The sequence below is a fragment of the Carex rostrata genome, chromosome 18, assembly GCF_964058835.1.
Source record: "Carex rostrata chromosome 18, lpCarRost1.2, whole genome shotgun sequence".
NCBI lineage: Eukaryota > Viridiplantae > Streptophyta > Magnoliopsida > Poales > Cyperaceae > Carex > Carex rostrata.
In genome coordinates, this window is record NC_135935.1 from 1,528,461 (window position 1) to 1,553,335 (window position 24,875).

Sequence of the window (24,875 nt, forward strand, 5' to 3'; positions counted from 1 at the left end):
AAAAAATGGAAAATGATTCAACTTCTTAGGTCCACATCATTGTCGGGCTCAGTGGTAGTAGTTGGTGGTGGCGCTCGAATCTGGTGATGGAGCTGCGGAGGTGGGAGAGAGGAAGGAGTTTGTCGTTGTGGCAACGAAAATCCGTTAATGAGATCTTGATAGATAGAGTGTCTCGTCACGAACTCCCCTATGGCATTGGATGAACGAATTTATAACTGCAATTGCTGACGAAATTGCTAAAGAGATTGGGAAGAAGATGAATATTTCTCTTTTTATGTCTAGGAAAACGTTCCAGCAGGAGAGAGAATGAATGATTAAATATAATAGAATAATAAAAAAAGCTTAAGGAACTCCTCGGCTGAGGATAGATCGGTAAATAAAAGGACCTTTTTGAGCTTAAGGAAGCCAATTGTCTAAGGAGCCCAGATACCCGCCTTAAGATTTTGATCTAAGGAGCACAGTGACAAATGAATTATTCGGGTTCAGTTCAGCGAGGTCAAAAATTCGTGATTTGAGTATAATTTGGAAATGATTCGGAACGAACTAAACTCTAAATCTGAGAATTTTTTAATTTTGACATTAAATAACAACTTAAATACAAACTCTTATATACAAAAACGATCACAGAAGATCAAGTCACGCAAAAGTTGAGATATCTCAAGGATACGTGTACACCTTCACGTGGTCCAGCAGCCCTAAAGGCCTAAACTCTTAGAAAAACGTGAAAAAGCAAAGGAATTCAAAATTTCTCCAAATTTCAAGATGAAGGCGCAGATGAGTTTTTGCGAATTTAACGCGAATAAAACGTAAAATTCGTCAAATACGCGATTAATTCGCGAATTGACCATTTAATATGCGAATCGTCGTATTAAACGCGAATTGATTTGTTGGTAGCTCCAAAACGTTTAATTTGCGAATAATTTGCGAATTAAACCTGAACCTTGTTACTATGCTAAGGAGAGGCCTTAAGCCTGCCAAAGAAAGCATTGTTCGGTTGACTTAATGAGCTAAGGAAGCTAAAGCTGAGATGCTGAACACGTACAAAGAGTTAATGAACAAATCTTTACTAACCAAATGGTGGGTCGGATTCTGAGATTTCACTATGAAAGGAATATAGAAAGACAGATTTATGAATATGACAAATAGTTTAAGGTCAATTTCTCTTCCTTCTGAGAACTTTTTTAGGCCCTGTTCTGTCCACTAAAGGAAATGGGGTGTAGAAATAGAATTGGTGAAAATTTGAATTGATTTTTACTGTTCACGTGGGAAAAAAAAAATTCAGTCTGAGTGAATTTTTTTTTTCCACGTGAACAATAACATCTTGATTTACGCCAAATAGGACCTTAAAGGATAAATAATTAGTCAATATAGAGATAAATTGAATAGATACGACAACAACACATTTTTGGTTAGATGTATAATATATGGGTGGGGAATTGTGCACTGAGATGTGTTTATCCACATATTTCTGATAGTTTATAAGCCCCAATATACCAAGGTTTTTCAGCTTACTAATATTCATATTTTGTAGATATATTATATTTAATTGGTATATATTTTCTCGAATGGAATAACCTGTCAGACCAATTTCCCTCTTTTTCTTTGAACATTGATAAAGATGATATTATCAAATGGACTTCTCATGATTATTTTACATTAATGTCCATATATTCTTGATCATGTTTTCTGCGGGATATCCAGTGACGAGTATTCAATTACGGGGAAATAAAAAAAATTCATTGAAAATCAAAATATTCCATAGGTTTGGTATGAAGACGGAATATAAACAAAATTCAATCTCTCAAAATAGGGTGATTAGCTGCTCATAATGATTTAGTGTTTGATTGTCAATATATTAAGGCATACGGTGTTTAGATGCTTGGATTATTCTTAAAAACATTTTTTGATTGCATTAACAAGAGAATTGTGATTTGAACTAAACGAAATTTGATCTATTTTCAGAGAGGTCCAGTCAAATCCTTGAAAGCATTAGCTAAAATATTTTTACTCCACCTAAAGCAGATGATTCTTCTTTTAAATGGTCCAGCAAAAGTCCAAACAAATTCATCAGAGATGGATCCGTTATTGAAACTAGTCCTTTGAGCATGAACTAGACATGGATGCCATGAACCGATGATGACTCTGAGCTGGAAGATTAGTTGTTTAGCTATATTAACTGCTTGCAAAAGCTCATGTTTCTTTAGTATTACAACGCCAAAACTTTAATAGCATTGTAGATTTGTTTTGTAATAGGTACCTGCGGTTTTAGTACACCTAAAAACAGATATTATGGCTCGGAGAATCGGAGATGAAATTTGGTGAACTTCCCTGTTAATAAAGTGCACATTATTTGGCAATAACTTTCCCTGGAAATAAATAAAACGAATCGAACTTCACCCATTATTTGGCAAGATATTCTGCGTCAATAAATCATTTCTATAGCTTTTAAAGCATACAAAGATATTCACCCTTTTCAGTATCTCAAGATTGTGATAACTTTGTTCAACAGTAAAAACAATCTGACGAGCAATTCAAACAATATTATCATAAAAACAAAACAGAATAGCAAACTCAGCAATTGTCAAAATTTTACAACAGCTAACAAATCCATAAATATATCTCCGCACAAGACCAAAAAACAACATGAAACAAAATATTTGAACTTACGACTAAGTTTTTACCAGTGGCAGAGAGGTAAGAAGAAACTAAAACCTAGGAGCTGTCTAATCAAACAAACTGAAGCCCATATCGTCATCAGACTCCTCTGCTGGCTCCTCTTTCTTCTCTTCCTCAGCAGCTGCTGGTGCTGCACTTCCTGTATCTGCAGCAGCTGCAACTGGTGCCAAAACAGCAAACTTGCTGGGATCCTGTTTAATAGTTCCAAGTACAGATTAATATCTAGAAAATTATATAGATTATAAAATGGGGTGATGAATAAATTTTGTTATACACGAAAACAGGAGAATACAGGTGACTTTGATAAAACTCTTTAGGGGTATTTGCCAGTTTTTTTAAGGTTTCATAGGTTCAAGAGCAACCATTTTCCTTTTCTTCAGAGCCCTCACTAAATGATAGTACACCAAAAATATGGCTCCAAAAGATTTCCCTTCAACATGTTACATAATAAATAAAAGTACCTTGAGGTACTCTTTGACTTCCTCGGCCTGAGGATAAGAGTACTCAGTCTCGAGAGCAATTGCAAGAACGTTCTTGTACGCATTAACAAACATGTGGGGCGCAGCTGCGAGAGTAGGATATGATATTGCCAGTGAGAGGGAGGTAACCATGGAGATACCAGCAGCAAACTTCGCCATGAGGTCATCGTCTGTTAGGTCAAGCACCTCTGGGCTGAACACAGACCCACTGTCATACACATTGCAGATCACAAGACCATACGAGAAGGGTCTGATGCCAAGCTTTGCAAGGAGTGCAGCCTCAGAGGATCCAACCTTGTCTCCCTTCTTAATCAGTTCCACTGGGGTTATAATTTCGACAGTTCCCTTGTTAATCTTGGTTGGAATGTTAAGTACCTACAACAGCACCAATACAAAAAGTCGCATAATAATCTACCCTAGTTACTTGTGCTGAAAAGTTTACATGTACACTAAAGAGTCTGTAAATTTAATCAGCAAGGACAACCAACCTGGAAGAAGGAAGTCTGTGATGGATCGAGACCAGTGTTTCCAGGTGGAACAACCACATCAATTGGAGCAACGAGACCAACACGAGCAGGAGCTCCTACCTGTTTTTATTTTTCACCATTGACAACAGTAGAAAACCATCAAATGGATATCAGATCATCAATGCCATGGTTATACCAAATATTGAAAGACCTACAGAATGAAATTAAATGAACTTGACCTTGTATTTTCCAACTTCTTCGCTGACCTCCTTCAAATCACCCTTGGTGAAGATCAACCCAACATTTCCCTGCAGCAAAAGGCTTTAAATCATTAATCTATAATAAAAGTAATGACCTATAAAAGTATTGTGTTCCATCAGTCATCATTCAAAACAGTGCAATCTCAAATCTCCTAAAATTACCAATGAACCATGCCTCTATAACATAACATACTTCAAACTAAATTTAGTGTAATATATAAAACAAAAATACGGGTAATTTTCCCATCTATACTAACCAGACCACCATAACAAACACTGGTCATTTGAATTCCTGCTACAAAAAGAACAAAAAATACAAAAAAAATGACGGAAGAAATAACATACAACAAGCAAGGGAAGGATGTTGAGATAATCGGTATTGCCAGATTGCTGGGAATACTGCTTGATACATCGACGAATGAGCGTATTCTTCCCCATGAGCAGCACTGAATCGCCTCTCAATCCCTTCCTGATGTTTTGCATCTGTTGCGACCCGACATTGTCGGCTATGGCGATCAGCACCTTGGAGTAACCCTCGAGCAACGCTACGAGCTTATGATCATAAACAACCTTCTTCTCTTGTTTGGACATTCCCTTTTTAGCCCTCGCCATGGCTGATTTGATGGAGAATCACTGGATTCGAATGGAGAAGAGGGATGAGGTTGTGCGGCGCGAGAGTGAAACCCTAATAGACTGTGTTAGGGTTTATATAGAAACATGTTTTGACCAGTATGTCTATATGGACATGGTCCACTACTCAAGGTAGAGTATTGTCACTGCAAGTGGGACACAACTAGAATTCTATGGGATGCTCGGGCTCAACTAATTAAGCGACCAAACTCAGCCACCATTTACTAGGCCCATATTATTTGGGCCAGGCTTATCAGATTCAAAAAAGAAAAAGCAACCCAGAACCTTTCTTTTTTCCTTCTTTTTGAAGAAACAACTGATTCTTCTTTTTTAGAAAAAAAAAAAAATCTACAAAATACACAATTATTCGTATACACACTGCTAGAAAACTTCAGAAAATAAAATTACGTACCAGTAATTTTCACAACAAACCATCAATCAGTATTAAATTTTTAAAAAATATTGTAAGAGCTTCTATCATAAAGATTCTTTTAAGGCAGTATTTGAAGTCGTTATTATGTTCCTTGCCGTGTCTGGAAGAATATGTATTCAGATGCGATTACTATCTGTAGCTGGTTAATAAGATTTTTGTGCGACCTATAATTAGCTTCGACATAGCAAACTATACTGTTTGCGAAAGATTCGGCCTCGCAAACACGAAAACATTGGACTAATTAAATGATGGAAAGAGTTTTTCAAATCTTAAATTTAAGTTCAGATGAACACATAATTTATGTTCCCCATATCCATGGTACCCATCATCTAGACATGCAAGATCGAACCAACATTTGCATAAATGGTTAAGTCCTGGTATGTTCTTGCTCTTGCTCTTTTTCCAGCCAAAATTTATGGCCAAACTGCTATCAGATTTTGAGTGCATATCCTATGTAGTAACTCGTTTTGTTTGTTCAAAATAGGACCAATTGAAGAATTTAGACATGATCAAAATTTACGGAGCAAGTTAATAAGGAGCAGACAGTTCTAAAATTCATATTAATTTATAACGGACAGTTCGGTCGAACTCAAAATTTGAAGATATCAATATCTCCTTGTATAGAAGTACAAGCCCCCACCTAGACTACTGACCTCCTGCCAATCTGTAAGGTCCAGATGGAGTCTGAGTAAATGGTACAAAGCATGTACCAGTTATCCAAGCTCTCTGAACACTAGTGTCTGGAGCACAACAGAGAGCAAACAAAGCAGGATAAAGATGAGCTAGAGTCATTCTCCAACAGACAAGTCCTTCCAAAAGAAAATGTGCTGACCATCACCAATCTATTTACAAATGCTTAGATTGATCAAGCCAGCCTCTTTCCATACTCCAAAAAAGAGATATATATACTCTGGTAGGACATCTGTTGAAGTCATATTTTACTACGGTGATAGATTTCTAAAGACTTTTACATATTAGGATTTTGATATTTTCACCAACATTTCCTTATGAGTGCCTTAATCGATCATATATAATATGTTAAGAATGCCCGTTCCCCATGCTCTTTTCTCAAGCATATTTGTTTCCCAGCTAACCAATGTTAGCTTTTTCTGAGAACTATCAACCCCATGACAAAACAAAACGAGCTCTGATGCGATCAATTTCCTTAGGCACCAAAAATGTAAAATGAAACATTGATAACAATATTGTAGAAATGGGGAAAAGAACAGCATTGAGCCCTGAAACCCCTTCAAAACCCTTGAGAGCCGACTTGATAACTTCCAAATCAAAGTTATTAGGATTAATGAACAACAGAGTATCATTCCGCATATTGTAGATTGATCACTCTATGCTCATTCTCTAAAACTAGACCTTATCCAGTTATCCCTGTATCAACCCTGCCTTTACCCCTTGAATCAAAATTTTATCTAAACCCTCAACAGCCCATACAAAGAGCAATGATGACAGTCCCCTTACCTTAACTCACTAAAACTTTCAAAATGCTCAGTACATGTGCCATTTATATTGATGCATACCGTTCCATCCTTCAAGGCCGGCCCCTTCCATCTAAGGTATCCAGAGGCGGAGGGATGTTAATTGAATGGGAGTCAATTGACCCCCATTTTTTTTTAATTTTTTTTGTATTTATATATTATTTTTTATACAATCTAGAGTAAAATGTCAAATTTTTGTACAATTGACACCCATTTTTAGCATGAAAATTCTATATGATTGACCCCATTCAAATTTAACCCCCTTAGTTCAGAAGTCTAGCTTCGTCCCTGAAGGTATCCACAAAGGACTAAATCCCCTTTGTCTAAGGACTTGAATATATATGTGTTATCCTTGATCAAAATATAGATCAAGCATACCCATTTTAAGTTTTTAACTATGTTTCATAAGTGTGTGAGCTCTCTTGTTGTTATTGTTAAGTCTTTTTTCATTTATGAATGTGAGAATCAGAATTACATATAATAAAGCAAGGAAAACTACATGTAAGTCTACACAATTCTACAAGTACATGCAAACCTATAAAAGCAAAACTTCGAGGCCTACATCTCATTGCCTCACCTGCTTAGAAAGAGCAGATATAAGGTTAACTGCATTAAAACTAAATATTCATTTACTTCCTCTCTTTTTCACTTGTTCTCATTGCTTCTTAGTAGTATCCTGCTGTTTCCTCTTGTGTTCCATAGTAGCTGTTAATACCATTGTTGTTGTTGTTGTTGTTGTTATAGATGCATCCTAAGTTCCATAGTAGTTGATAAACGCAATTTTTTATTTCTGTATCATCCTGAAAAAATGCAAACTTGTAAGAAAGATAAGGAAAGATTAGACGAGCTCTCTTAGACTAATATAATGAACTTATGCTTACCTGAAACATGTAAATGCAACTTCCATCTCTAATTCCATCAGGCAATAAATTATATAGGGTGATCTCAGACACGCTGTCAGAAAACAAATGGGTTTTTGTAAGTTGAGTTGTAGAAAGTAAGAGAATCTTCTTTCCTTTAGAAGATGAGAAATAGTAGGAAGAAGTTGGAGCTTACATCTAAACATCTAAACAGGTAGTGTCATACATAGGGGTGAAAACGGTATGGATAATATCCGATCAGTATTCGAAAACTTAGATGTGGATATCCGATATCTGAATATCCGTGTGGATAAGGATACTGATATGGTTTTATGTTTCAATTATCCGTATCCAAATAGTAGATTTATACCATATATTTTGATATATATGATGAAAAAATTATGTTATTCACCATTATAATTATATAAATATTATGATTTTTAATATTTTTTAATATTATTGTAACATATATCTGATCTGATCCGGATTTGTATCCATATCCATCTGATATGTCTGATATCCACTTTGTATCCGTATCCGGAAAATGAAAAAAAAGGATATGGATGTGGTTTTACCACTATCCGTTCCATATCCGCTCCGTTTTCACCCAAAGAACTCATACATTACCTGTAGATTAAATAGAAAAAAAAGTAAAAGGAGCTTTTGCTAGTCGATCGCTAGAGACGAGCTGGAAATATGAGCATACAACCAAAACTGAAACACCTAACCCATGAGAACCGAACTCAACCCGATGATATATCAAACATAATATAATATGAATTTGAATTAAGAACCAGTTACCAAACAAAACGCAAATAGGTCTATCTCACGTTAAGCAATCTATATTACGATGGACCCGAAACTCAGCTAGCTCATCACTTGAAACCAACTAGATTATAATAACTCAACTGGCTGGAAGAATTTCAATGTAAGATCCAAATAGTTTGAACAAATTATAACCCGGCATGACCTAATTAAGTACCAAATCTGGATCACCCAAAATCTGAATCCAACCAAAATTGAACCCAAATGACGTCCTATTTTGAATCTAACCCTACCCAAATAATTCAAACTCAAATTGACCTACAAAAAACAACTGATTCAAAGAGAAAATAACTTCATGAGACCCATCAGGATTCTCTAATAGGCTGCTGATTCAAAGGAATATATGAGAAAAAAAAGAAAGACAAATAGAATGAGGAAAAAAAAAACCTTGGATTGCTGGAGAACAAATAGAAACAAATGATTACGCGCCTTAAGAGTCTTAAAGATGATCTCACATGGGGAAGTGTCGTGAACATAGAAGCCAACATTTGATTGGTCGCAAGAAATCGCTCTTGGTTTTCACATATGTACTCCAGCCCAATTTCAGTGCTTAGAAGCTTTTCCAATATAAAAACTGCAACCTATCAAAAAGCCATGTAAATTATATAAGAATACCAAAAATAAATCATAGTCTGTCGATATCACAGTCCAAAAATTTTAGTGGTGAAAAATGTTATCAGTTTTGGTCCAGTTGCCATAAAACTGGTATAACACTGCCCACCTTGTTCTTCCAACTTCATAATTCTGGGCACTCTGCAACTCCCTTTCTTTTCCATTTTCATTTTTTTGCATATGCACATTAATTTGTATTTCATACAAGTCAGATATGTGCGTATGAACCAGTTGGTACAAAGTTTGAAATGTTGAGACACGCTGTAACAAGATTAGCTCTTTTTACCTGACTGGTACGCACAAGGTGACCCTTGGTTGAAGCAGTCAGAACTGAGAATGTCAAATTCCACAAGGAGAGGTATAAATCTTATATCTTACAGTTTTGGATAATACAGTGCCAACTTCCATGCAGCGAAGACATAGTGGAACTACTTCCGACCTTAAAAGGAACTGTACAGCTTCAAGATCTAACTGAACAAATTAAAAATATTTTGAGAAAAGGAAAAAAGAATAAAAGAAAATAAACATCTCAGTTTTAGCAAGCAAGAAAGGTGTTATTTCATTTTGGATAATGTTGAATATTGTAGTGTGAATATAAGGGTAGTTAGGTAAAAGTGTGAATATAATATTTGTAGGGACTAAAGTGTAAGATGCAGTTTGTATATGTAGACAGACTATTGTTCAATGAAAAAAACCGCAGTTTCTAAATACCGAAACCTTTATGGTATCAGAGCGGGAGAGTATCGCCTGAGCTCGCCGCTGCCGTCCGCCTCTGCGTGCGTTCGCCCAGAGCAAGTCCGGCGCCCCATCCACCGTAGTCGCCAGCGTGTAGTCGCAGCACCGTCGCCAGTGAGTCGAGCACGCTGTCGCCAGATCTCGCGCCGCTGCCACCAGGTCACGCGCCGCCTCCGCCAGATCACGCGCCAGAGACGTGTTATCGGACCCTCTCTCTCGCGCCAGATCTCGCACCAGGTCACGCGCCGTGTGTCTAAACCCTAAATCCCTGTGTCTCCGTCTTTCTCTTCTCACTTTCTCACTTGGTGTTATCGGACCCTCTCTCTCTATCTGGATTCGTAACTGATCGTTGCTGTGTTTTAAAAAAAAAAAAAAAAAAAAAAAAAAAAAATTAAATTAAAAAAAATGGCAGAAGAGAGAAGCTTCTCTAAGTCGTCTCAAGTCATCTCAGTGAGATTGAATGGGGCTGAGAATTATCTGTTGTGGTCAAGACAAATGCTTATGCATTTGAAGGGTCAGAGACTAACAGGGTATGTTACCGGTACAGCAAAGAAACCCGTAGCTGTGGGAGGGGAAAAAATAGAGGAAAAACCTGAGTTTCAGAAGTGGGAGGCAGATGATGGGCAAGTTATGTCGTGGCTGGTGAATTCGATGGAGGTGAGACTGCAAAATCAGTTTATGATGTTGAACACTGCTCGACAAGTATGGGATCGGGCAGCAGAGATGTATTCTCAGAAGGGTAACCATGGGCAGATCTATCACCTCCAGTCTAAGTCAGACAGTCTGATACAGGGAGAAATGAGTGTGACTGAGTATTTCTCAGAGTTGAACAACATGTGGGAACAAATGGATTTCTTTGATCCCTTGGCAATGAAATGCTCAGCAGATGCACTAGCCTTCACAAATTGGTTGGAGAAAAGAAGGACCTTTCGCTTCCTTGCTGGCCTCAACATTGAGTTCGAGCAGATCCGACAGAGTCTTTGGCAGAGGAATCCTCTACCTGCTCTTCGTGATGCCTTTGCAGTAGCAGTTCAAGAGGAAAGCAGGAGGAAGGCAATGGTATCTTTGCCAGTGCAGGAGGGTTCGGCTATGTTCAGCCTACCACACACAGTATCCTCTCAGGGTGATAAAGTCTGTGATCACTGTCATAGGAAGAATCACACTCGGGAGACTTGCTGGGATTTACACGGAAGACCAGCTAGAGGTCGAGGTCGTGATGGTGGCCGTGGCAGAGGACAAGGTAGAAGTCGTGGACCAGGACGTGGTGGAGGATACCAAAAGGCGCATATGGCTGACAGCACTAGTACACCAGGTTCAGGCACTGATGATATGGTGACTCAACTGGTGACTCAGCTTGCAGCTTGATTCTTGTCCACTACCCCAGCTAGCAATGCCCCATCTACTGCTGCTCTATCTGGGGCTGACGGTTACACTCTTTCCTCTCTTCTTACCACTGTAATTAGACCTGTTGGCACTGTTATAAAAGCCCTAATAGCCGAGTCTGGTCCTGATCGATCCTGGATCGTAGACTCTGGGGCATCTAAGCATATGACCCCTGACCCTACAATGTTCAAAACCTATAAGCCCATGTCTGGGAGAGAAAAGGTACAAACAGCCGATGGCTCACTTTGTTCGATAGCAGGAGTTGGGGATGTAACATGTACTCCAGACCTCCAGCTATCGTCGGTCCTTCATGTTCCTAACTTCACCAATAACCTCCTATCAGTTAGTCAACTGGTGGATGATCTTAACTGTGTTGTTTCTCTGTCTCCTACCCATGTTGTGTTGCAGGACCTGAAGACAGGAAAAGTGATTGGTATTGGCAAGAGGAGTGAAGGCTTGTACCGACTCAAGCAAGGAGGGGAGTTTTTGGATCCACGAGCCTGTTTGGCAGAGACTCCAGAGTTGGAGATGGTTTTGTTACATAGCCGTTTAGGGCATATATCTTTTACTGTGCTTGGAAGGCTGTATCCCAAGTTGTACTCTAAGTGTAGTAAGACTAAACTAGTATGTGATGCGTGCGAGTTTGCTAAGCACACCAGAACAATGTATCCCTCTTTTGGTAATAGAAGTTTTTCTTGCTTTGATATTGTTCATTATGATGTTTGGGGGCCCTCGAGAGTTACTACTTTATCTGGTTCAAGGTGGTTTGTCACCTTTATTGATTGTTATAGCCGAATGACTTGGTTGTACCTGTTGAAGAGTAAAGAGGGAGTTTTGGAGTGTTTCAAGACTTTTCACAAGATGGTGGAAACCCAATTTGAGAAGAAAGTAAAGGTGTTACGCTCAGATAATGGCACAGAATACACCAACAGGGCAATGCAAGACTTCTTGCGAGGTAATGGTATTATACATCAAACTACATGTGTGAATACACCTGAACAAAATGGTGTTGCAGAAAGGAAGAACAGGCACATCTTGGAAGTGACAAGGTGCCTTCTCTTTGCCATGAATGTTCCGAGGTACCTTTGGGGAGAAGCAGCGCAGACTGCTACATATTTGATCAACAGAATGCCTTTGAGAGCGGTGGACTTCAGTACACCACTTGAAATGCTCACAGGGACCACCTCATTTAAGGTACCTCCCAAAAAGTTTGGTTGTGTGTGTTTTGTTCATAACACAACTCCAGGCATTAGTAAACTGGATGTGAAGGCTCATAAATGTGTGTTTGTTGGGTATTCCAGTGGAAAAAAGGGTATAAATGTTATGACCCTGTGAAAAGGAGGATGCTGGAAAGCATGGATGTGACATTCCGAGAAACAGAACCCTATTTTACTCTCTCCAATGCACAATCCAATACATCTTCAGTCCCATTTCATGATCTTCTTGAGGTGGTCGTCACCCATTCCTCAGACCGAGTTGGTCGAGAGGGGGAGAGTAAGGAATCTGACAACAGTATAGCCGATGATACTACGATCGGCCTGAGTCCAACAGAGACAGATCTGGACTCAAGCATGAACCAAAGCCTACCACCTCCTAATAGGCAGATCAACAAGGTTTACACTCGAAAACCTCGTCATGAGAACGTTGAGCAACCTCCTGTCCAAGGTCAATACCAATTACTTGCTCCTGTCGACGGCTCGCCCACACCACAACCTTCAGGTAACTCAGAGTTACCCTCAGGTACTCCTCTTTTCTCTGATCTCGATCTTCCTATTGCATTGCGCAAAGGAGCTCGGTCAACTGTCCTAAAGAAAGGGGAAGATGCCTCAACATCACATCCTATCTCTCACTATGTCTCATTTGAGACACTTTCCCCGACTTACAAAGCATTTGTAACCTCCTTACACTCTAACTCTGTTCCATGTGATTGGAGGAAAGCAATGCAGGACCCAAAGTGGAAGAAGGCAATGTTCGAGGAGATGAGAGCATTAGTCAAGAATGACACCTGGGATATGGTCCCTAGACCGTCCAACAAGAACACTGTAGGATGCAAGTGGGTATACTCGACAAAATATACTCCAGAGGGAAAGGTGGACAGATTCAAGGCCAGATTGGTGGCGAAGGGCTACACACAGACATATGGTGTGGATTATGAGGAGACCTTTGCTCCGGTGGCTAAAATGAATACTGTTAGAACCCTCATCTCATGTGCGGTAAACTTTGGGTGGGATTTGTGCCAGCTGGATGTTAAAAATGCCTTTCTTCATGGTGACCTAAAGGAATAGGTATATATGGAGATCCCACCTGGGTTTGAAAATGAACAACTGAAGGGTAAAGTGTGTCGTTTGAAGCGCTCCCTGTACGGGTTGAAACAGTCACCCCGAGCCTGGTTTGACAGGTTTTCTATGGCAATGAAAAAACTAGGCTATCAGCAAAGTAGTGCCGATCACACTATGTTCATCCAAAGAAAAGGAGGGAAGATTTGTATTCTGGTTGTGTATGTGGATGATATAGTGTTAACAGGTGATGATCCTGTTGAGATGAAGAGGCTTAAGGCCAGCTTAGCCACAGAGTTTGAGATGAAAGACCTGGGTGAATTGCGCTACTTTCTAGGCATTGAGGTTGCTCGGTCAACAAAAGGGGTAGTTCTCTCACAACAAAAGTATGTTTTAGATCTGTTGAGAGACACGGGGATGCTTGGGTGTCGACCTGTCAATACACCCATAGACCCTAATAATAAGCTGAAGGGAGGAATAGGTGATCAAGTGGATAGAGGACAATATCAGCGCCTAGTAGGCAGACTAATCTACTTGGCACATACTCGACCTGACATTGCATACGCTGTGAGCGTAGTGAGCAGATATATGCATGACCCTAGAGTTCCACACCATGAGGCCGTGTATCAGATCCTGAGGTATCTCAAGAGCTGTCCAGGAAAAGGTGTGCTATTCAGTAAGAATGGGCACACTAGGATCGAAGTATATACAGATGCCGATTGGGCAGGGTGTCTTGACGATAGAAAGTCAACGTCAGGCTACTGTTCATTTGTTGGGGGTAATCTGGTTTCCTGGCGAAGCAAGAAACAAAATGTAGTAGCAAGGTCCACTGCAGAGGCTGAGTATAGAGCCATGGCCCAAGGTGTGAGTGAAGGGTTGTGGTTACGAAGATTGCTATCGGAATTGGGGCTGTTGGAGAACAAACCCATAATGTTGTATTGTGACAACAAGGCGGCTATAAACATAGCAAACAACCCAGTACAACATGATAGAACTAAACATGTGGAGATTGATCGACACTTTATCAAAGATAAACTTGACGAGAGCATTATATGTATGCCTTTTGTTCGGACCAAGGAGCAAATCGCTGATATTTTCACAAAAGGGTTGAGTGTCACGGACTTCTCCAATGTAATAGGCAAGATGAGCATGATCAATATCTATGCATCATCTTGAGGGGGAGTGTTGAATATTGTAGTGTGAATATAAGGGTAGTTAGGTAAAAGTGTGAATATAATATTTGTAGGGACTAAAGTGTAAGATGCAGTTTGTATATGTAGACAGACTATTGTTCAATGAAAAATACCGCAGTTTCTAAATACCGAAACCTTTAGATAATTACCTGTGTCTTTTGAATATGGTAGCTTCTTTATAATTTTTAAATGATCTGTTCCCATACCAGTATTGGTATAAGAAGGTCACATTGTTGGGTATCTTGAAATTTTAACAAATTCATCAAAAGGACACTCCAGAGTAAATCCTTAATCAAGGCAAAGATGTAAGGACTTATATTGTTCTAAATTATGAGAAGGCAACTATACCTAGATGTCACTGATTGATTGTATGGCACTCCCTAACTCAGGACATTGTATGTGTACTTAGGAAAATGAAGAAAAGAATGAAATAATAGATAAAAGATCAAAACATCATTTCAACCATCTCGAATTATGTACTTGAATTAAATGCAGTAAGTCTTTTTTTTTCATTTTTATTCATTTGATGGCAATTGGCAAATCAAGGAGCAAGGAAGTAAAATTTTGAATTAAAGGGACACACCTCCTTAACGAGAAAACCAATAATCCCCAAAGAAGTAATTCTCAATTTTTCAAAGCTTGCTGATTGTCTTGGATTAGTCACCAGGGGATATAAATATTGAGGTATCTCAGCTGTGCAAATGTAGTTCAAGTTAGGTTACTAATAGAAATGCTATGAGATTGAATTAATAAACCAGCTGGCTTGGACTAGACAGTAGATAAAATGAAGGTCGTTCCTTCTAATAAGAAAATTACAAATATTTAGTATCATGCTGATTGGGTAAAGAACAAGCACAAAGTAAAAAAAAAAAGGTTGAAAATAAATTAAATTTATAATGCAAAAAAGTGTACCTCTAAGGAAATCATCTCTTACACGACCATCTAAGGCTATTGGCTGTAAACAACAAGCAACCAAAATAATTAAAAACAAATTTAAATTATATAAATAAATTGTGATTATAATGAAAATGTGTTACAGTGTACAAACAGAAAAAATCGCAGTGGTACAGGGGCAAGTAAAAAAAGGTTCAAATAAGCTAAGATTAAACTGTAAAAGTAAAGAAGAAATCAAGAAAAGAAGATTAATTACCTGAAATAGAGAGAGAGCACAGGAAACTCGATGACAAACATCCTCTGTCATCTGTTCTTGATGATGAATGTATGGATATATTCTCAGTATCTCCTGAAAATAATACATTTAATATTTTATGTTTTGGTTAAGTTTGTGCTTTCTTTTAATATATTATAACAGTGCCTAGTCGAGCCTCCACAAATACCAAGTCCTTCCTTAGTATCATAAACCACAGCCGGTACCAATTAGGCTAGTAAGCTCCTATTGCAGTCCCAGGTTAATAGGGTTCTTTGGTACTGGTATGATACTTGGAGGTAACACAGATGAGCACTATTTAATAACTCCCTCCCTTTAGTTTACATTGCAAAGTGTGATGAGACATGTCAACCTAACTTGGTAATTCAACTTAGTAAGACAAGGCTTTAAAATATGAATTCAACTTAGTAAGATAAGGTTTTAATATATGTATGGTACCTGTAGAATCAAAGTGACGATAACAGGAGTGCGCCATACTATCAGAGAAAAATCTGGCACAGTTTTCCTCCTCTGCCCGCAGAAAAGAACAAAGAAAAATGTTGTCTTTAATGTTAGGAAAATTCATAAACAGAGCATATAGTCGAATTTCAGAGTTTAAAACCAAATATTATAAAGGTATGAGAAGGTCAAAAAATTAAGAACGTCAAGTCAACAATACAAATCAAGCACTGTCTTCTAGAATCACAAACATGAAGAGAAATATAATTAAGTTCTTCAATATGCATGTTCTAGTGAACCACGGGCTTAGCGCAGTGGCGCGAGTCCCATCTATCTACAAAGAGACGCAAGTTCAATTCTCAAAAATAGTATCTAAAAATAATGCGGGATGTACCGGACCCTTTAATAATTTTTTTTTTTAAGGTTAATAACTTTAAATGCCAACTAACAATTTAATTGATAAAAAAATGTATTTACAACGAGTCAAATGACTCTATAATTACTAGATTTAAACTCAATTATTTTCATTAATTCATCTAAACTACTTTCATCATCTAATCCTACTTATTTACACTCTTAAAATATATATATATATATAGAGGAGGGTTCAAATACACCCAAATTTTTGTGCACCCAAATGCACCCTATCTTTCAAATTCTTTTTCTCTGTTTTCAAAGTCCGAATAGTCAATCCGAATCGTTAGATGCGATCTATATATTAAGAAGTACTTGGAGACCAAATTTTACATTTTTTGGAACTTTTTTTACTATTTATTAAGCCACTTTGAAAATCGCTGATTTTACATTTTCTGGACCATTGGATCAGCGATTTTCAAAGTGGCTTAATAAATAGTAAAAAAATTCCAAAAAATGTAAAACTTGATCTCCAAGTACATCTTAATATATAGATCGCATCTAACGGTTCGGATTGACTATTCAGACTTTGAAAACGGAGAAAAAGGATTTGAAATATAGAGTGCATTTGGGTGCATGGTCTAAATTAAAACATGCGTAAGTACTTCTGTTTCACACTATAAACTTTTACTCTTTGAGAACTATATATAGAGTATAGAGCACCAACCTGGTTTTAAAATTTGCACATACTAATTAAGTTTGCCATATTTTTCATTAACACAATGCAAGAACCAAGATGAAGCCAAGACAAACAGATTTGTGTGTGTGTGTGTGTGTGTGGGTGGGTGTTCCAGTACAAAAGTGGGCACCTGCATCAATTAGTGTGCTTTTGACTATGCTAAATTAAGAAAATATTTTTACTGGCTTATTTGCATATCTATATTTTAGATAGACACATTACCGATCCATTTGCTAACCCAATTAATACCATAAATCCTTAATGTAAGTAACCAAAACAAGAACACGAGATCCAACAAAACCTTATTCTGTACACAAGCATGAAAAATAACCTTACGCTCTCCCTGTTTGTTGGCATGCGAACTTTAGGCTGTGCTCCACAAAATCGACACGGAGAGGAATGTGAAGGAAGAGGAAGGAAGGAGGCAGCCGTGGTTCCCCTCACTACAGTGATTTCTACACCCCAATTTGGGAGGTACAAATTTGGAAGATTTGTATAGAACATTACCCTCGCTACAGTAGCGTTTTCACTCCTTTCCCTTTCCTATTTTGTTCTTCTGGAGCAAGGTAACGAGCTCGGGCAGATTCAGTCTGCTGGCCTTTTTCCTCTTCTCCCGTTCCTTCCCTTTAATGAGTCATATTTCCTTTCAACTAGAGCACAGCCTTACTAAATTTCAGCAAATTAATACAGTAGAAAAGCGCACGCACTCACAAGCACTGACGCATGTCTAATATAATTACAACTCTCATACATAAAAATCATGTAAATTTTAGAACCTGATCTCTCAGTTACTCTACATTTTCTAATTAGAAAGAAGAGGAGAAATAAAAGAATAGGTTATAGCGATATCACCGGAGAAAGTACCGTGGCAAGGTGAATCAGCGCTGGTCCCCTTTTTTGTTGATCTAGCACGTCCTCTAGGAGCTGATTCAGAGGCACTTCTCTGGGCTGCGAAATTCGGCGATATAGCGGCGCTGTCACACGTAAGTTGCTGGCTCGGCCCTCTCTACTCTCCGGTGGAACAAACCTCCCCACTCCAGGCAACATTTGGATTTCACAGAGAGCTACAGAGAAGAGAAGATGAGTGGCTTGACACTAGTGCTGTTTCTGTCGTGGCATTCGTCAAATCTGCCTGTATATATACAACTGTTGATCATTCGTTTTAGTTCACCTAAATGATTTACAAATTCTTGTTAATGCAGCACGAATGCCTGGTTTATTGGTTGATGTTGTAACACGTAGGTTAGGTGGATTTCCGTAAAGAATTGTATGAACGAGAGAAAAAAAAATGGAGCCTCGCTTAATTTGTTCTTGGATTTTTTTGGCGCACTCGGTCTAGATCATGGTCCAAACAAAACTCGCTAAAAATAATGGGAAGTGAATCAAGTGAATAAAGTGATTTAGTAAATTTGTGAATTCGTTGTATAAACATATATATTCCGGGTGCACGGAGCAACTTATCCATTCAACTCCTCTTCAGAATATTTGCGTGTGTGAAGTAATTTATGCCTTCTTTCGTAAACATCACGACACAAGTTGCCAGCGCTACTTGGTTGCTTACGGATGAAGTGGGAGGATTCTATTGGTTAGAAGGTTTGAGCGTAGTAAGTCGTAATCTCTGTGGGTGACATTTTCACTTCAAGAAGCAGGAGCCGTTACTACTATTAATTTTTCGGTTATGTTTAGACGGGCGGAAAAGATAGGCTATTTACAATGAACCCTTGTATTATCTGAAGTTCGATAGCCTCCATTTTCTCAAAATGGAGAACCTAGAGAAGAATTAAATGGAAGCGATAAAATTGAGACCCAAACTTACATAAATAACAATTTAATTAATTACTGAATCTTTTCAAATATTCTTAAGACTTACTGAAAGTTCCTGGCTCCAAATAAACGGAAAGCTTTAATGACATGATAGAAGGGCATCAATCAAAGTATTAATTGAAGTATTGCCCCCATAAACTTCTAAGAAAAAAGTTTTCATGAGATAAAGAGCTTAATTAAAGTCTTCATTTTATTTTAACCGGGGGCACATTTATCAATTACATAATTAATTAATATATGTGTCCCCTACAAGTACATGATATTTTGCGCCAATCTACTTCTTGTCACTGGCTAGCTCGCAGCACAAACACTGATTATTTGTTGTATTATCGAGAAGTTGTGTAAGGGCCACCCTGGTTACATCTTCATCCTGCAAATTGTTGGAGAATCAAATGTTAAAATTATTCACTTTCTGGAAACCTTAATTAGGAGGGTTTGTATTATTTATTTATTTTTTGTTATTATTTTTTACTAAACAGAGAAGGTTCACATGTCTACCCCAACTTGTTTGGGATTAAAGGCTTGGTGGTGGTTGCTGTTGTGGTTGCAGAGAAGGTTCACAGGTCCCAAATTCATTAATTTAAGCAAATATACACTAGATTTGCGTATGCAGATATGAAGTTTAAGGAAACAGGTCCTTAAGCATGAAGCCAATTTCAACTTGGTGCATGTTGAAGGATACAAAAATGAAATAGTAAAATTTTTGTATTGTAAAAGCAAATATTTTGTCAGCTGCTCCTGCCAAACTACTTTGCCAGTTCTTTGAGAAAGAAATGCAGCTGAACTGAACACATTTTAAATCAAAGTTCTTAAAAGTTTAATTAAACTATAATTTTTGTAAGTTTGAAGGTTGCTGTTTTACACAAGAATATTTTCCTATCTCATTTCATTTCCAAAGACTATGGTTTTCCAGGTACCTAAGTCATTTATCTCTAACTTTTCATGCTTAGTTATATTATCAGTATCTCCATGAACACTTCATAACAATGCTAAAACATAAGTTTGAGAAAAATACTTGCCTGAATCAATTGATTAAATGTGCCATCTCTCAATGCACTAGGCAACTCGCGGCGCAGACATTCTCTTGCCCTTCAAATAATTAATTAATAGTACCAAATAAATAAAAAGTAAAAAAAACAAAGGCAAGTTTATAGAATGCATTCATGATAAAGATCAGCACAAGGGTCCTATTCCTCATGTTGTCAAGTTACAGCAATTATTATATAAGTTAGTTATTTGAGAAAATAATTCCTATAAAAATTTCCAAATATAAGTTCCTCTTGTATAAATATGAATTTCATTAGAAGAGTACTCTACTTGAAGATACCTAGGATGAAGGGACAGACGCAGATAACAGCGAATTATGTGCCTCAATAACCGTGCTGAAGGTTGTTCAGTAGAAGAAGCAACCATCGAAGACAATATCATATGGAGGCAAAAAAAGCGCTCCGCAGTGGCACAAGCATATCTGAGCCCAATATCAGTAACCAAGATTTTCTCAAGTATGAATGTCGCCAACTAGATAAATAATGGAAGAGAAGAGAAATATTTAAGAGTTCTAGATAGCAAATTTAGGATACAGAACAAAGAATTATTTTAGGACAAAACTTAGAAATATTCATTTGGTTGTTTTAATTTGATTGTATAGACATGGCAGAATGCTAAGAACTCCATGGTCACCAAAATAAAGTAGCAAAATATCAAACAATAAAGACCAGATTACGTACCGTTTTTGAAGTTGGGCTTCCTTTCTCAATGGAGCAGAGGCAGAGAGGCACGAATTCAGTTTGTAGAAGATACACAATAACTTCCAAGTCTGAACCTCCCTGTGATGAAAACAAACAAGAAAATGAGAAATGAGAACACAGAATCATTTTGTTCAGTTTATAGAATTTTAACTTTACTGGCGAACAGAAATAAGAAATGATAAAAAAAAAAAAATGTTACTTGTTACTTAAGATATCACCTTCAATACAGCTCCAATAACACCCAAGCTGGTTACCCTCAAATGCTCAAAGGCTAAGCTTCGATCGGTGCTTAAAAGGGGGTAAATATAGTAGAGAATTTGTGCTGAAAAAAAAAAATCCGAAAATTAGGTGATCCATTGACATATAAATTTAAGAAATTGAAAATGGAAGGAAACTCCTCCAGTTACTTAGAAAAGAAACAGAAAAAAAAAAGAAAAAGAAAAAGGCAAGCACTCTCCTATACCATCAAGAAGCTTGGATCTTAGAGAAGTCTCAGAAGCTATGCACTGTATATATTATAAAAAAAAGTGTTAGCGTTGAAGATCTTGTATAACAAAAAAAAAAAAAAACTAAGGCTTCAATTTATTTTATATGACGAGTGCTATTGATTATTGATCACTACAAAAATCAGAGGTTGCAATAGTTGTCCTCACCAGTAGTCCATTTCGTAGTAGTTAGATGCCATACAATTAAGCAAACAAAGAATTGCCAAGGAAACATATCAAATTTCGATTGATTCCAATCGTTTCTTGCACCAAATTGACTCAGCCGAGTTCATTATTGGTGCTCAGTGCTCAGATGTAGTATAGTATCTTACTATATGTTACCCCTTGTAAAACCTATGTACTACTATGTCAAACTTAAACACCAATAAGAAAGAGGCAAAATAATGACAAATAGGGGAAATTAACATGGGAAAGAACCTGGAAGAGGGAAAGCGCATTGCATACTCGAGTTGAATCCCCTGATGATAGTGTTGGAGGTGATAGGTAAGGATAAACTCTAATTATTTCCTGAAAAAGAGAGAAAAATAGAAGTAACTTCTCTTTTTCTCATCACATCAATCTCTTTCGATGTGGTTATATATATATATAGTACTTCAGAAGAACCTTATGCAGTTGACTTGTGCTCATCTACCATCCATAGGTTATATAGAGGGCAAATATTATACGTTTAAAAGATGCATACCGATACCCATGATATTAAATAGTGCGCACGTACTTAAAATATTAAGAAAAGATGAAATCAGGATTCTGGAAATACTGAGAAAAGGAGCTAGTGAATGCTTTGCATGTCCCATTAATATTTTTTATGTGCACGTGCCGACAATACTGATAATAAAAGATGAAAACAATAATAAAAATAGGTTTTGTTGTTTACCTGAATGAGCAAAGTTACAATGCATGGTGTTTGCCACAACAATATTGCCAAATTAGGGACGGTCTCCTTCTTCTGCAACAGAAATAGTTCAATAAAGGGATCATTTTTTGATAAATAAAAATTGTTGTGCATAGATATCGCTTTCTGTTTTGAAGTATATAATTTTCTATCTTGAAAATAAAGGGATTTGTTTTGAAGTTTACAATATTCTAATATCTCTTAACGGTTGACATCTATTCATATCTCTCAACGGTCGACATCTATTCATATCTCTTAACAGTCGAGATCTATTCTTCACCTTTTTTTTCGACCGTTGGTACTTTTACCGTTGGAACTGAGATGATCAGTCTGGATTATCATACTTCACTCAGTGCTTGAAGCTAAGCTCTTGATCATGAACTACTGAGCCTTTTTTTTGTAGTTTGTGAATTCCGATACTAAAATTTCCTTCTAGTTGGATGTTGTCTTCAAAAGGAAATTTTATGAAAAAAGACACCTTGATCTCTTTTCTTTCCTAAGATTGTCTGATAATCCCACAAGTCTAAATATTTATATAAGCACAGAAAATTGCAAAAACTCTACAACTCCCTAAATATCTCTATTTATTACAGGAGGAAGGGAAAAAAGATCAAAAATAAAAATTAATTAATGGTTGTAAGAGAGAGTGCAAGCCCTGGAGAGATGGAGCAGTGCTTCTTCTCTCTTTTGTGTATCTAAAACATCACTTAGAAGCTGTTGTGCCTCCTCCATTGTTAAAATTGGTGAAAATTTGAAATTTGTGTGTGTGAGAGAGAGATTTGGTAAAGAGGTCAATTGGGGAGGGGGTGGTGGAAGGGTGTGGATTGGAGGGGGGATCAGAGAGAGAGAGAGAGAGAGAGAGAGTAAAAACAAGGAAGCAAAGCTTTTCCATCATTTCTTGCTAATGATAATTAACTCCTCACTCTTCATGTTTTCTCTTCTCCAGTTTCAGCGAAATGGAGAGACAACTGACCACTAGTTGTACAATATATTTTTTTTCTCCTTTCTCGAGTACAAAGCCTCTAGGGAACTAATTTTGCGGAACTAGTAGATTTGTATCGGCCGTTCTGTATCTGTACAGAACATCTGAAATTCATTTAGATGACCGTTCTGTCTGCATACAATATAATCATGCAATAAACTAGCTTTTCGAATTCATTTTGCGTAATTTAACTTAACATCATATATATCAATTGTTATCAATTCAACCTGATGTCTGTTAAGTATGTCCATAATGTTGCTTGCGTATTGGCTAAAATATAATTACTTGTATTGCAATGGTGTATGTTCATTTGTTGGTGGATGGTAACCACGGAAGTACATGAAGAAAAAGAAGTGAAACTCTAGTCTTCCTCCAGTACTCGTGAGACTTGAGAGGATCAGGTGAAAAAAAATCTAAAGTATGTGCATTGTAACGTTTTCTCTGCAGCATGAAGGATGACCTAGAAAAACATCAAATAGACTAGTTCTACTAATTTAAACAAGCAAAATTTTGACAGGAATATGGCAATTAGAAAGGACTCGAAATGTTCTATTACGTACGTATAAACCCACCACAAATTTAAATTATGTATATGCGTGGAGTGATGTATAAAGTAGTGGAAATATGCCCAGTGTATCTTTGGTAACTTAATTTGAACGGACGTCAAATTATGATTAAATGAAAATATTTAATTCTCTGAACAAGTATATCACAAGTTATCCATTTACATGATAATTAATGTATATCCCCTGTAGAACAACATTTATTATCACCGTAACCCCCTGCTTTTATAAAACAAAATAATTAAGGAGGCATAGCAGAAGTAATTGAATTTTGATCTTGGAAAATATTAAAAATTAACATTACTCGGAGTTTAGAGATATATTTTTTATATAGATAAAGTTAGTTCTACCCTTGAAAAGATGACATCGTGGAATCAAACGGGTTTAATAAGAGTAGGACATTAACGATGTAATTTCCATCTAAAGAAGTTATTAATAATTGGTTTGTTTTAAATTCAATCATTAATACAACTTACGTAATCACGCCGAGCACAAATGGCTAAGTCAATGCTCTCAATGTGGAAGATCAACTTAGATTTATGAAAGACGCAATCAGAATCCATATTTCACTTATTCAATGAGTGCATACAGTCCAGGCTTCTATATAGATTGATAGAAATCAGGATGAAGATAAAATTACCGGGGGGTTTATCAAACGAAGATGAAGACACTATAACAAATTTGAAGGAACTCAGGTTTAGCAAAAAGGAAAGATCAGTTTTGCTAATCACATAATTTATCATTTGGAAAGAGAGATGTGTCAGAACTTTCAGAGAAGAAATTGTAACTTGATGCAACTGGCGGAACAGGTGGAGATGCAATGGAAATATAGCTCAACAACAAGCGTTTGAAAAGATAGTCTACATTATACATAATTACTTTTTAATTTGTTGTTATTTTTAGTTGTTTTATTTTATTGCTATTTCCTTTCCTTTTCTTTTTTCTTTATTTCAGTATTTTATTTATGCTCAAATGTTTTGAGCATAATTGTTTTTCCTACTTTGGTTACACTATTGTAACTACAAAATGATTAATGAAAAAGGGCTAGACCCTATTTTCTTTGTCAAAAAACTTAGATTTATGAAAGACGGAAGACTTCGATCCCTCCTTTACTCAAGAAAAGAAATATACCGCTTCAAACGTGACCAAGGAAGAAATGTTGTTGAATTTGAAGATATTTTTTTACTTTCAGAATACCAAAGAGAAATTTAATTTAAATGCTCAAGGATGATACATTCTGGTATCAAAGTTTTTGGGATTTTTTTTCTTGATTAAGTCATCCAAATTGACGTATTGTTTTAAACAATTTTGGCTGCCTTCTGTTGGAGGTGGGATGAAC

The 24,875-nt window shown here is 37.0% G+C and overlaps 3 protein-coding genes and 1 long non-coding RNA gene across 6 annotated transcripts; 1 reads left to right on the forward strand and 3 right to left on the reverse strand.

The window, feature by feature from the left end:
* Positions 1-2,520: 2,520 nt before the first annotated feature.
* On the reverse strand, positions 2,521-4,611 carry LOC144569375 (large ribosomal subunit protein uL10-like). The gene is made up of 5 exons (XM_078319690.1): positions 4,228-4,611; positions 3,862-3,930; positions 3,644-3,742; positions 3,138-3,530; positions 2,521-2,867 (listed from the first exon to the last, which is right to left on the reverse strand). Exons 1-5 carry the CDS (start codon positions 4,492-4,494, stop codon positions 2,724-2,726), a joined length of 972 nt encoding a protein of 323 aa, XP_078175816.1. The 5' UTR covers positions 4,495-4,611; the 3' UTR covers positions 2,521-2,723.
* A 2,385-nt stretch (positions 4,612-6,996) lies between these two features.
* On the reverse strand, positions 6,997-18,110 carry LOC144569550 (uncharacterized). Of its 3 annotated transcripts, XR_013516084.1 has the most exons (9): positions 17,886-18,110; positions 15,929-16,000; positions 15,473-15,565; positions 15,235-15,277; positions 14,906-15,015; positions 9,022-9,206; positions 8,511-8,704; positions 7,320-7,392; positions 6,997-7,238 (listed from the first exon to the last, which is right to left on the reverse strand). XR_013516084.1 is itself a non-coding variant. In XM_078319945.1 (6 exons), exons 1-6 carry the CDS (start codon positions 18,066-18,068, stop codon positions 9,075-9,077), a joined length of 633 nt encoding a protein of 210 aa, XP_078176071.1. In that variant the 5' UTR covers positions 18,069-18,110; the 3' UTR covers positions 7,921-9,074. The 3 variants fall into 3 exon arrangements, 1 of the variants encoding a protein (XP_078176071.1); XR_013516083.1 differs by having other exon boundaries at positions 8,511-9,206; XM_078319945.1 differs by lacking the exons at positions 6,997-7,238; positions 7,320-7,392 and having other exon boundaries at positions 7,921-9,206.
* LOC144569064 (uncharacterized) lies at positions 9,605-11,842 on the forward strand. Its single transcript, XM_078319238.1, has 2 exons — positions 9,605-10,896; positions 11,262-11,842. The coding sequence occupies exon 1, from the start codon at positions 9,876-9,878 to the stop codon at positions 10,833-10,835; it is 960 nt and encodes a 319-aa protein (XP_078175364.1). The 5' UTR covers positions 9,605-9,875; the 3' UTR covers positions 10,836-10,896; positions 11,262-11,842.
* A 1,754-nt stretch (positions 18,111-19,864) lies between the features above and the next one.
* Positions 19,865-20,953, reverse strand: LOC144569087 (uncharacterized). The gene is made up of 3 exons (XR_013515971.1): positions 20,573-20,953; positions 20,173-20,363; positions 19,865-19,934 (listed from the first exon to the last, which is right to left on the reverse strand). It is a non-coding gene; the product is annotated as an uncharacterized LOC144569087 (long non-coding RNA).
* Positions 20,954-24,875: the final 3,922 nt, after the last annotated feature.

What these genes read in the sequence shown, in the direction of transcription:
- LOC144569375 (XM_078319690.1), bottom strand. Translation starts at nt 4,494, where the DNA reads ATGGCGAGGGCTAAAAAGGGAATGTCCAAACAAGAGAAGAAGGTTGTT. An exon ending in ACATCCTTCCCTTGCTTGTT is followed by an intron (nt 3,931 to 4,227) that starts GTATGTTATTTC and finishes CTTTTGCTGCAG; the next exon opens with GGAAATGTTGGGTTGATCTT. An exon ending in AAGAAGTTGGAAAATACAAG is followed by an intron (nt 3,743 to 3,861) that starts GTCAAGTTCATT and finishes AAATAAAAACAG; the next exon opens with GTAGGAGCTCCTGCTCGTGT.
- LOC144569064 (XM_078319238.1), top strand. Translation starts at nt 9,876, where the DNA reads ATGGCAGAAGAGAGAAGCTTCTCTAAGTCGTCTCAAGTCATCTCAGTG.
- LOC144569550 (XM_078319945.1), bottom strand. Translation starts at nt 18,068, where the DNA reads ATGTTGCCTGGAGTGGGGAGGTTTGTTCCACCGGAGAGTAGAGAGGGC. An exon ending in TCGTCACTTTGATTCTACAG is followed by an intron (nt 15,566 to 15,928) that starts GTACCATACATA and finishes TATTATTTTCAG; the next exon opens with GAGATACTGAGAATATATCC. An exon ending in AAGAGATGATTTCCTTAGAG is followed by an intron (nt 15,016 to 15,234) that starts GTACACTTTTTT and finishes ACATTTGCACAG; the next exon opens with CTGAGATACCTCAATATTTA.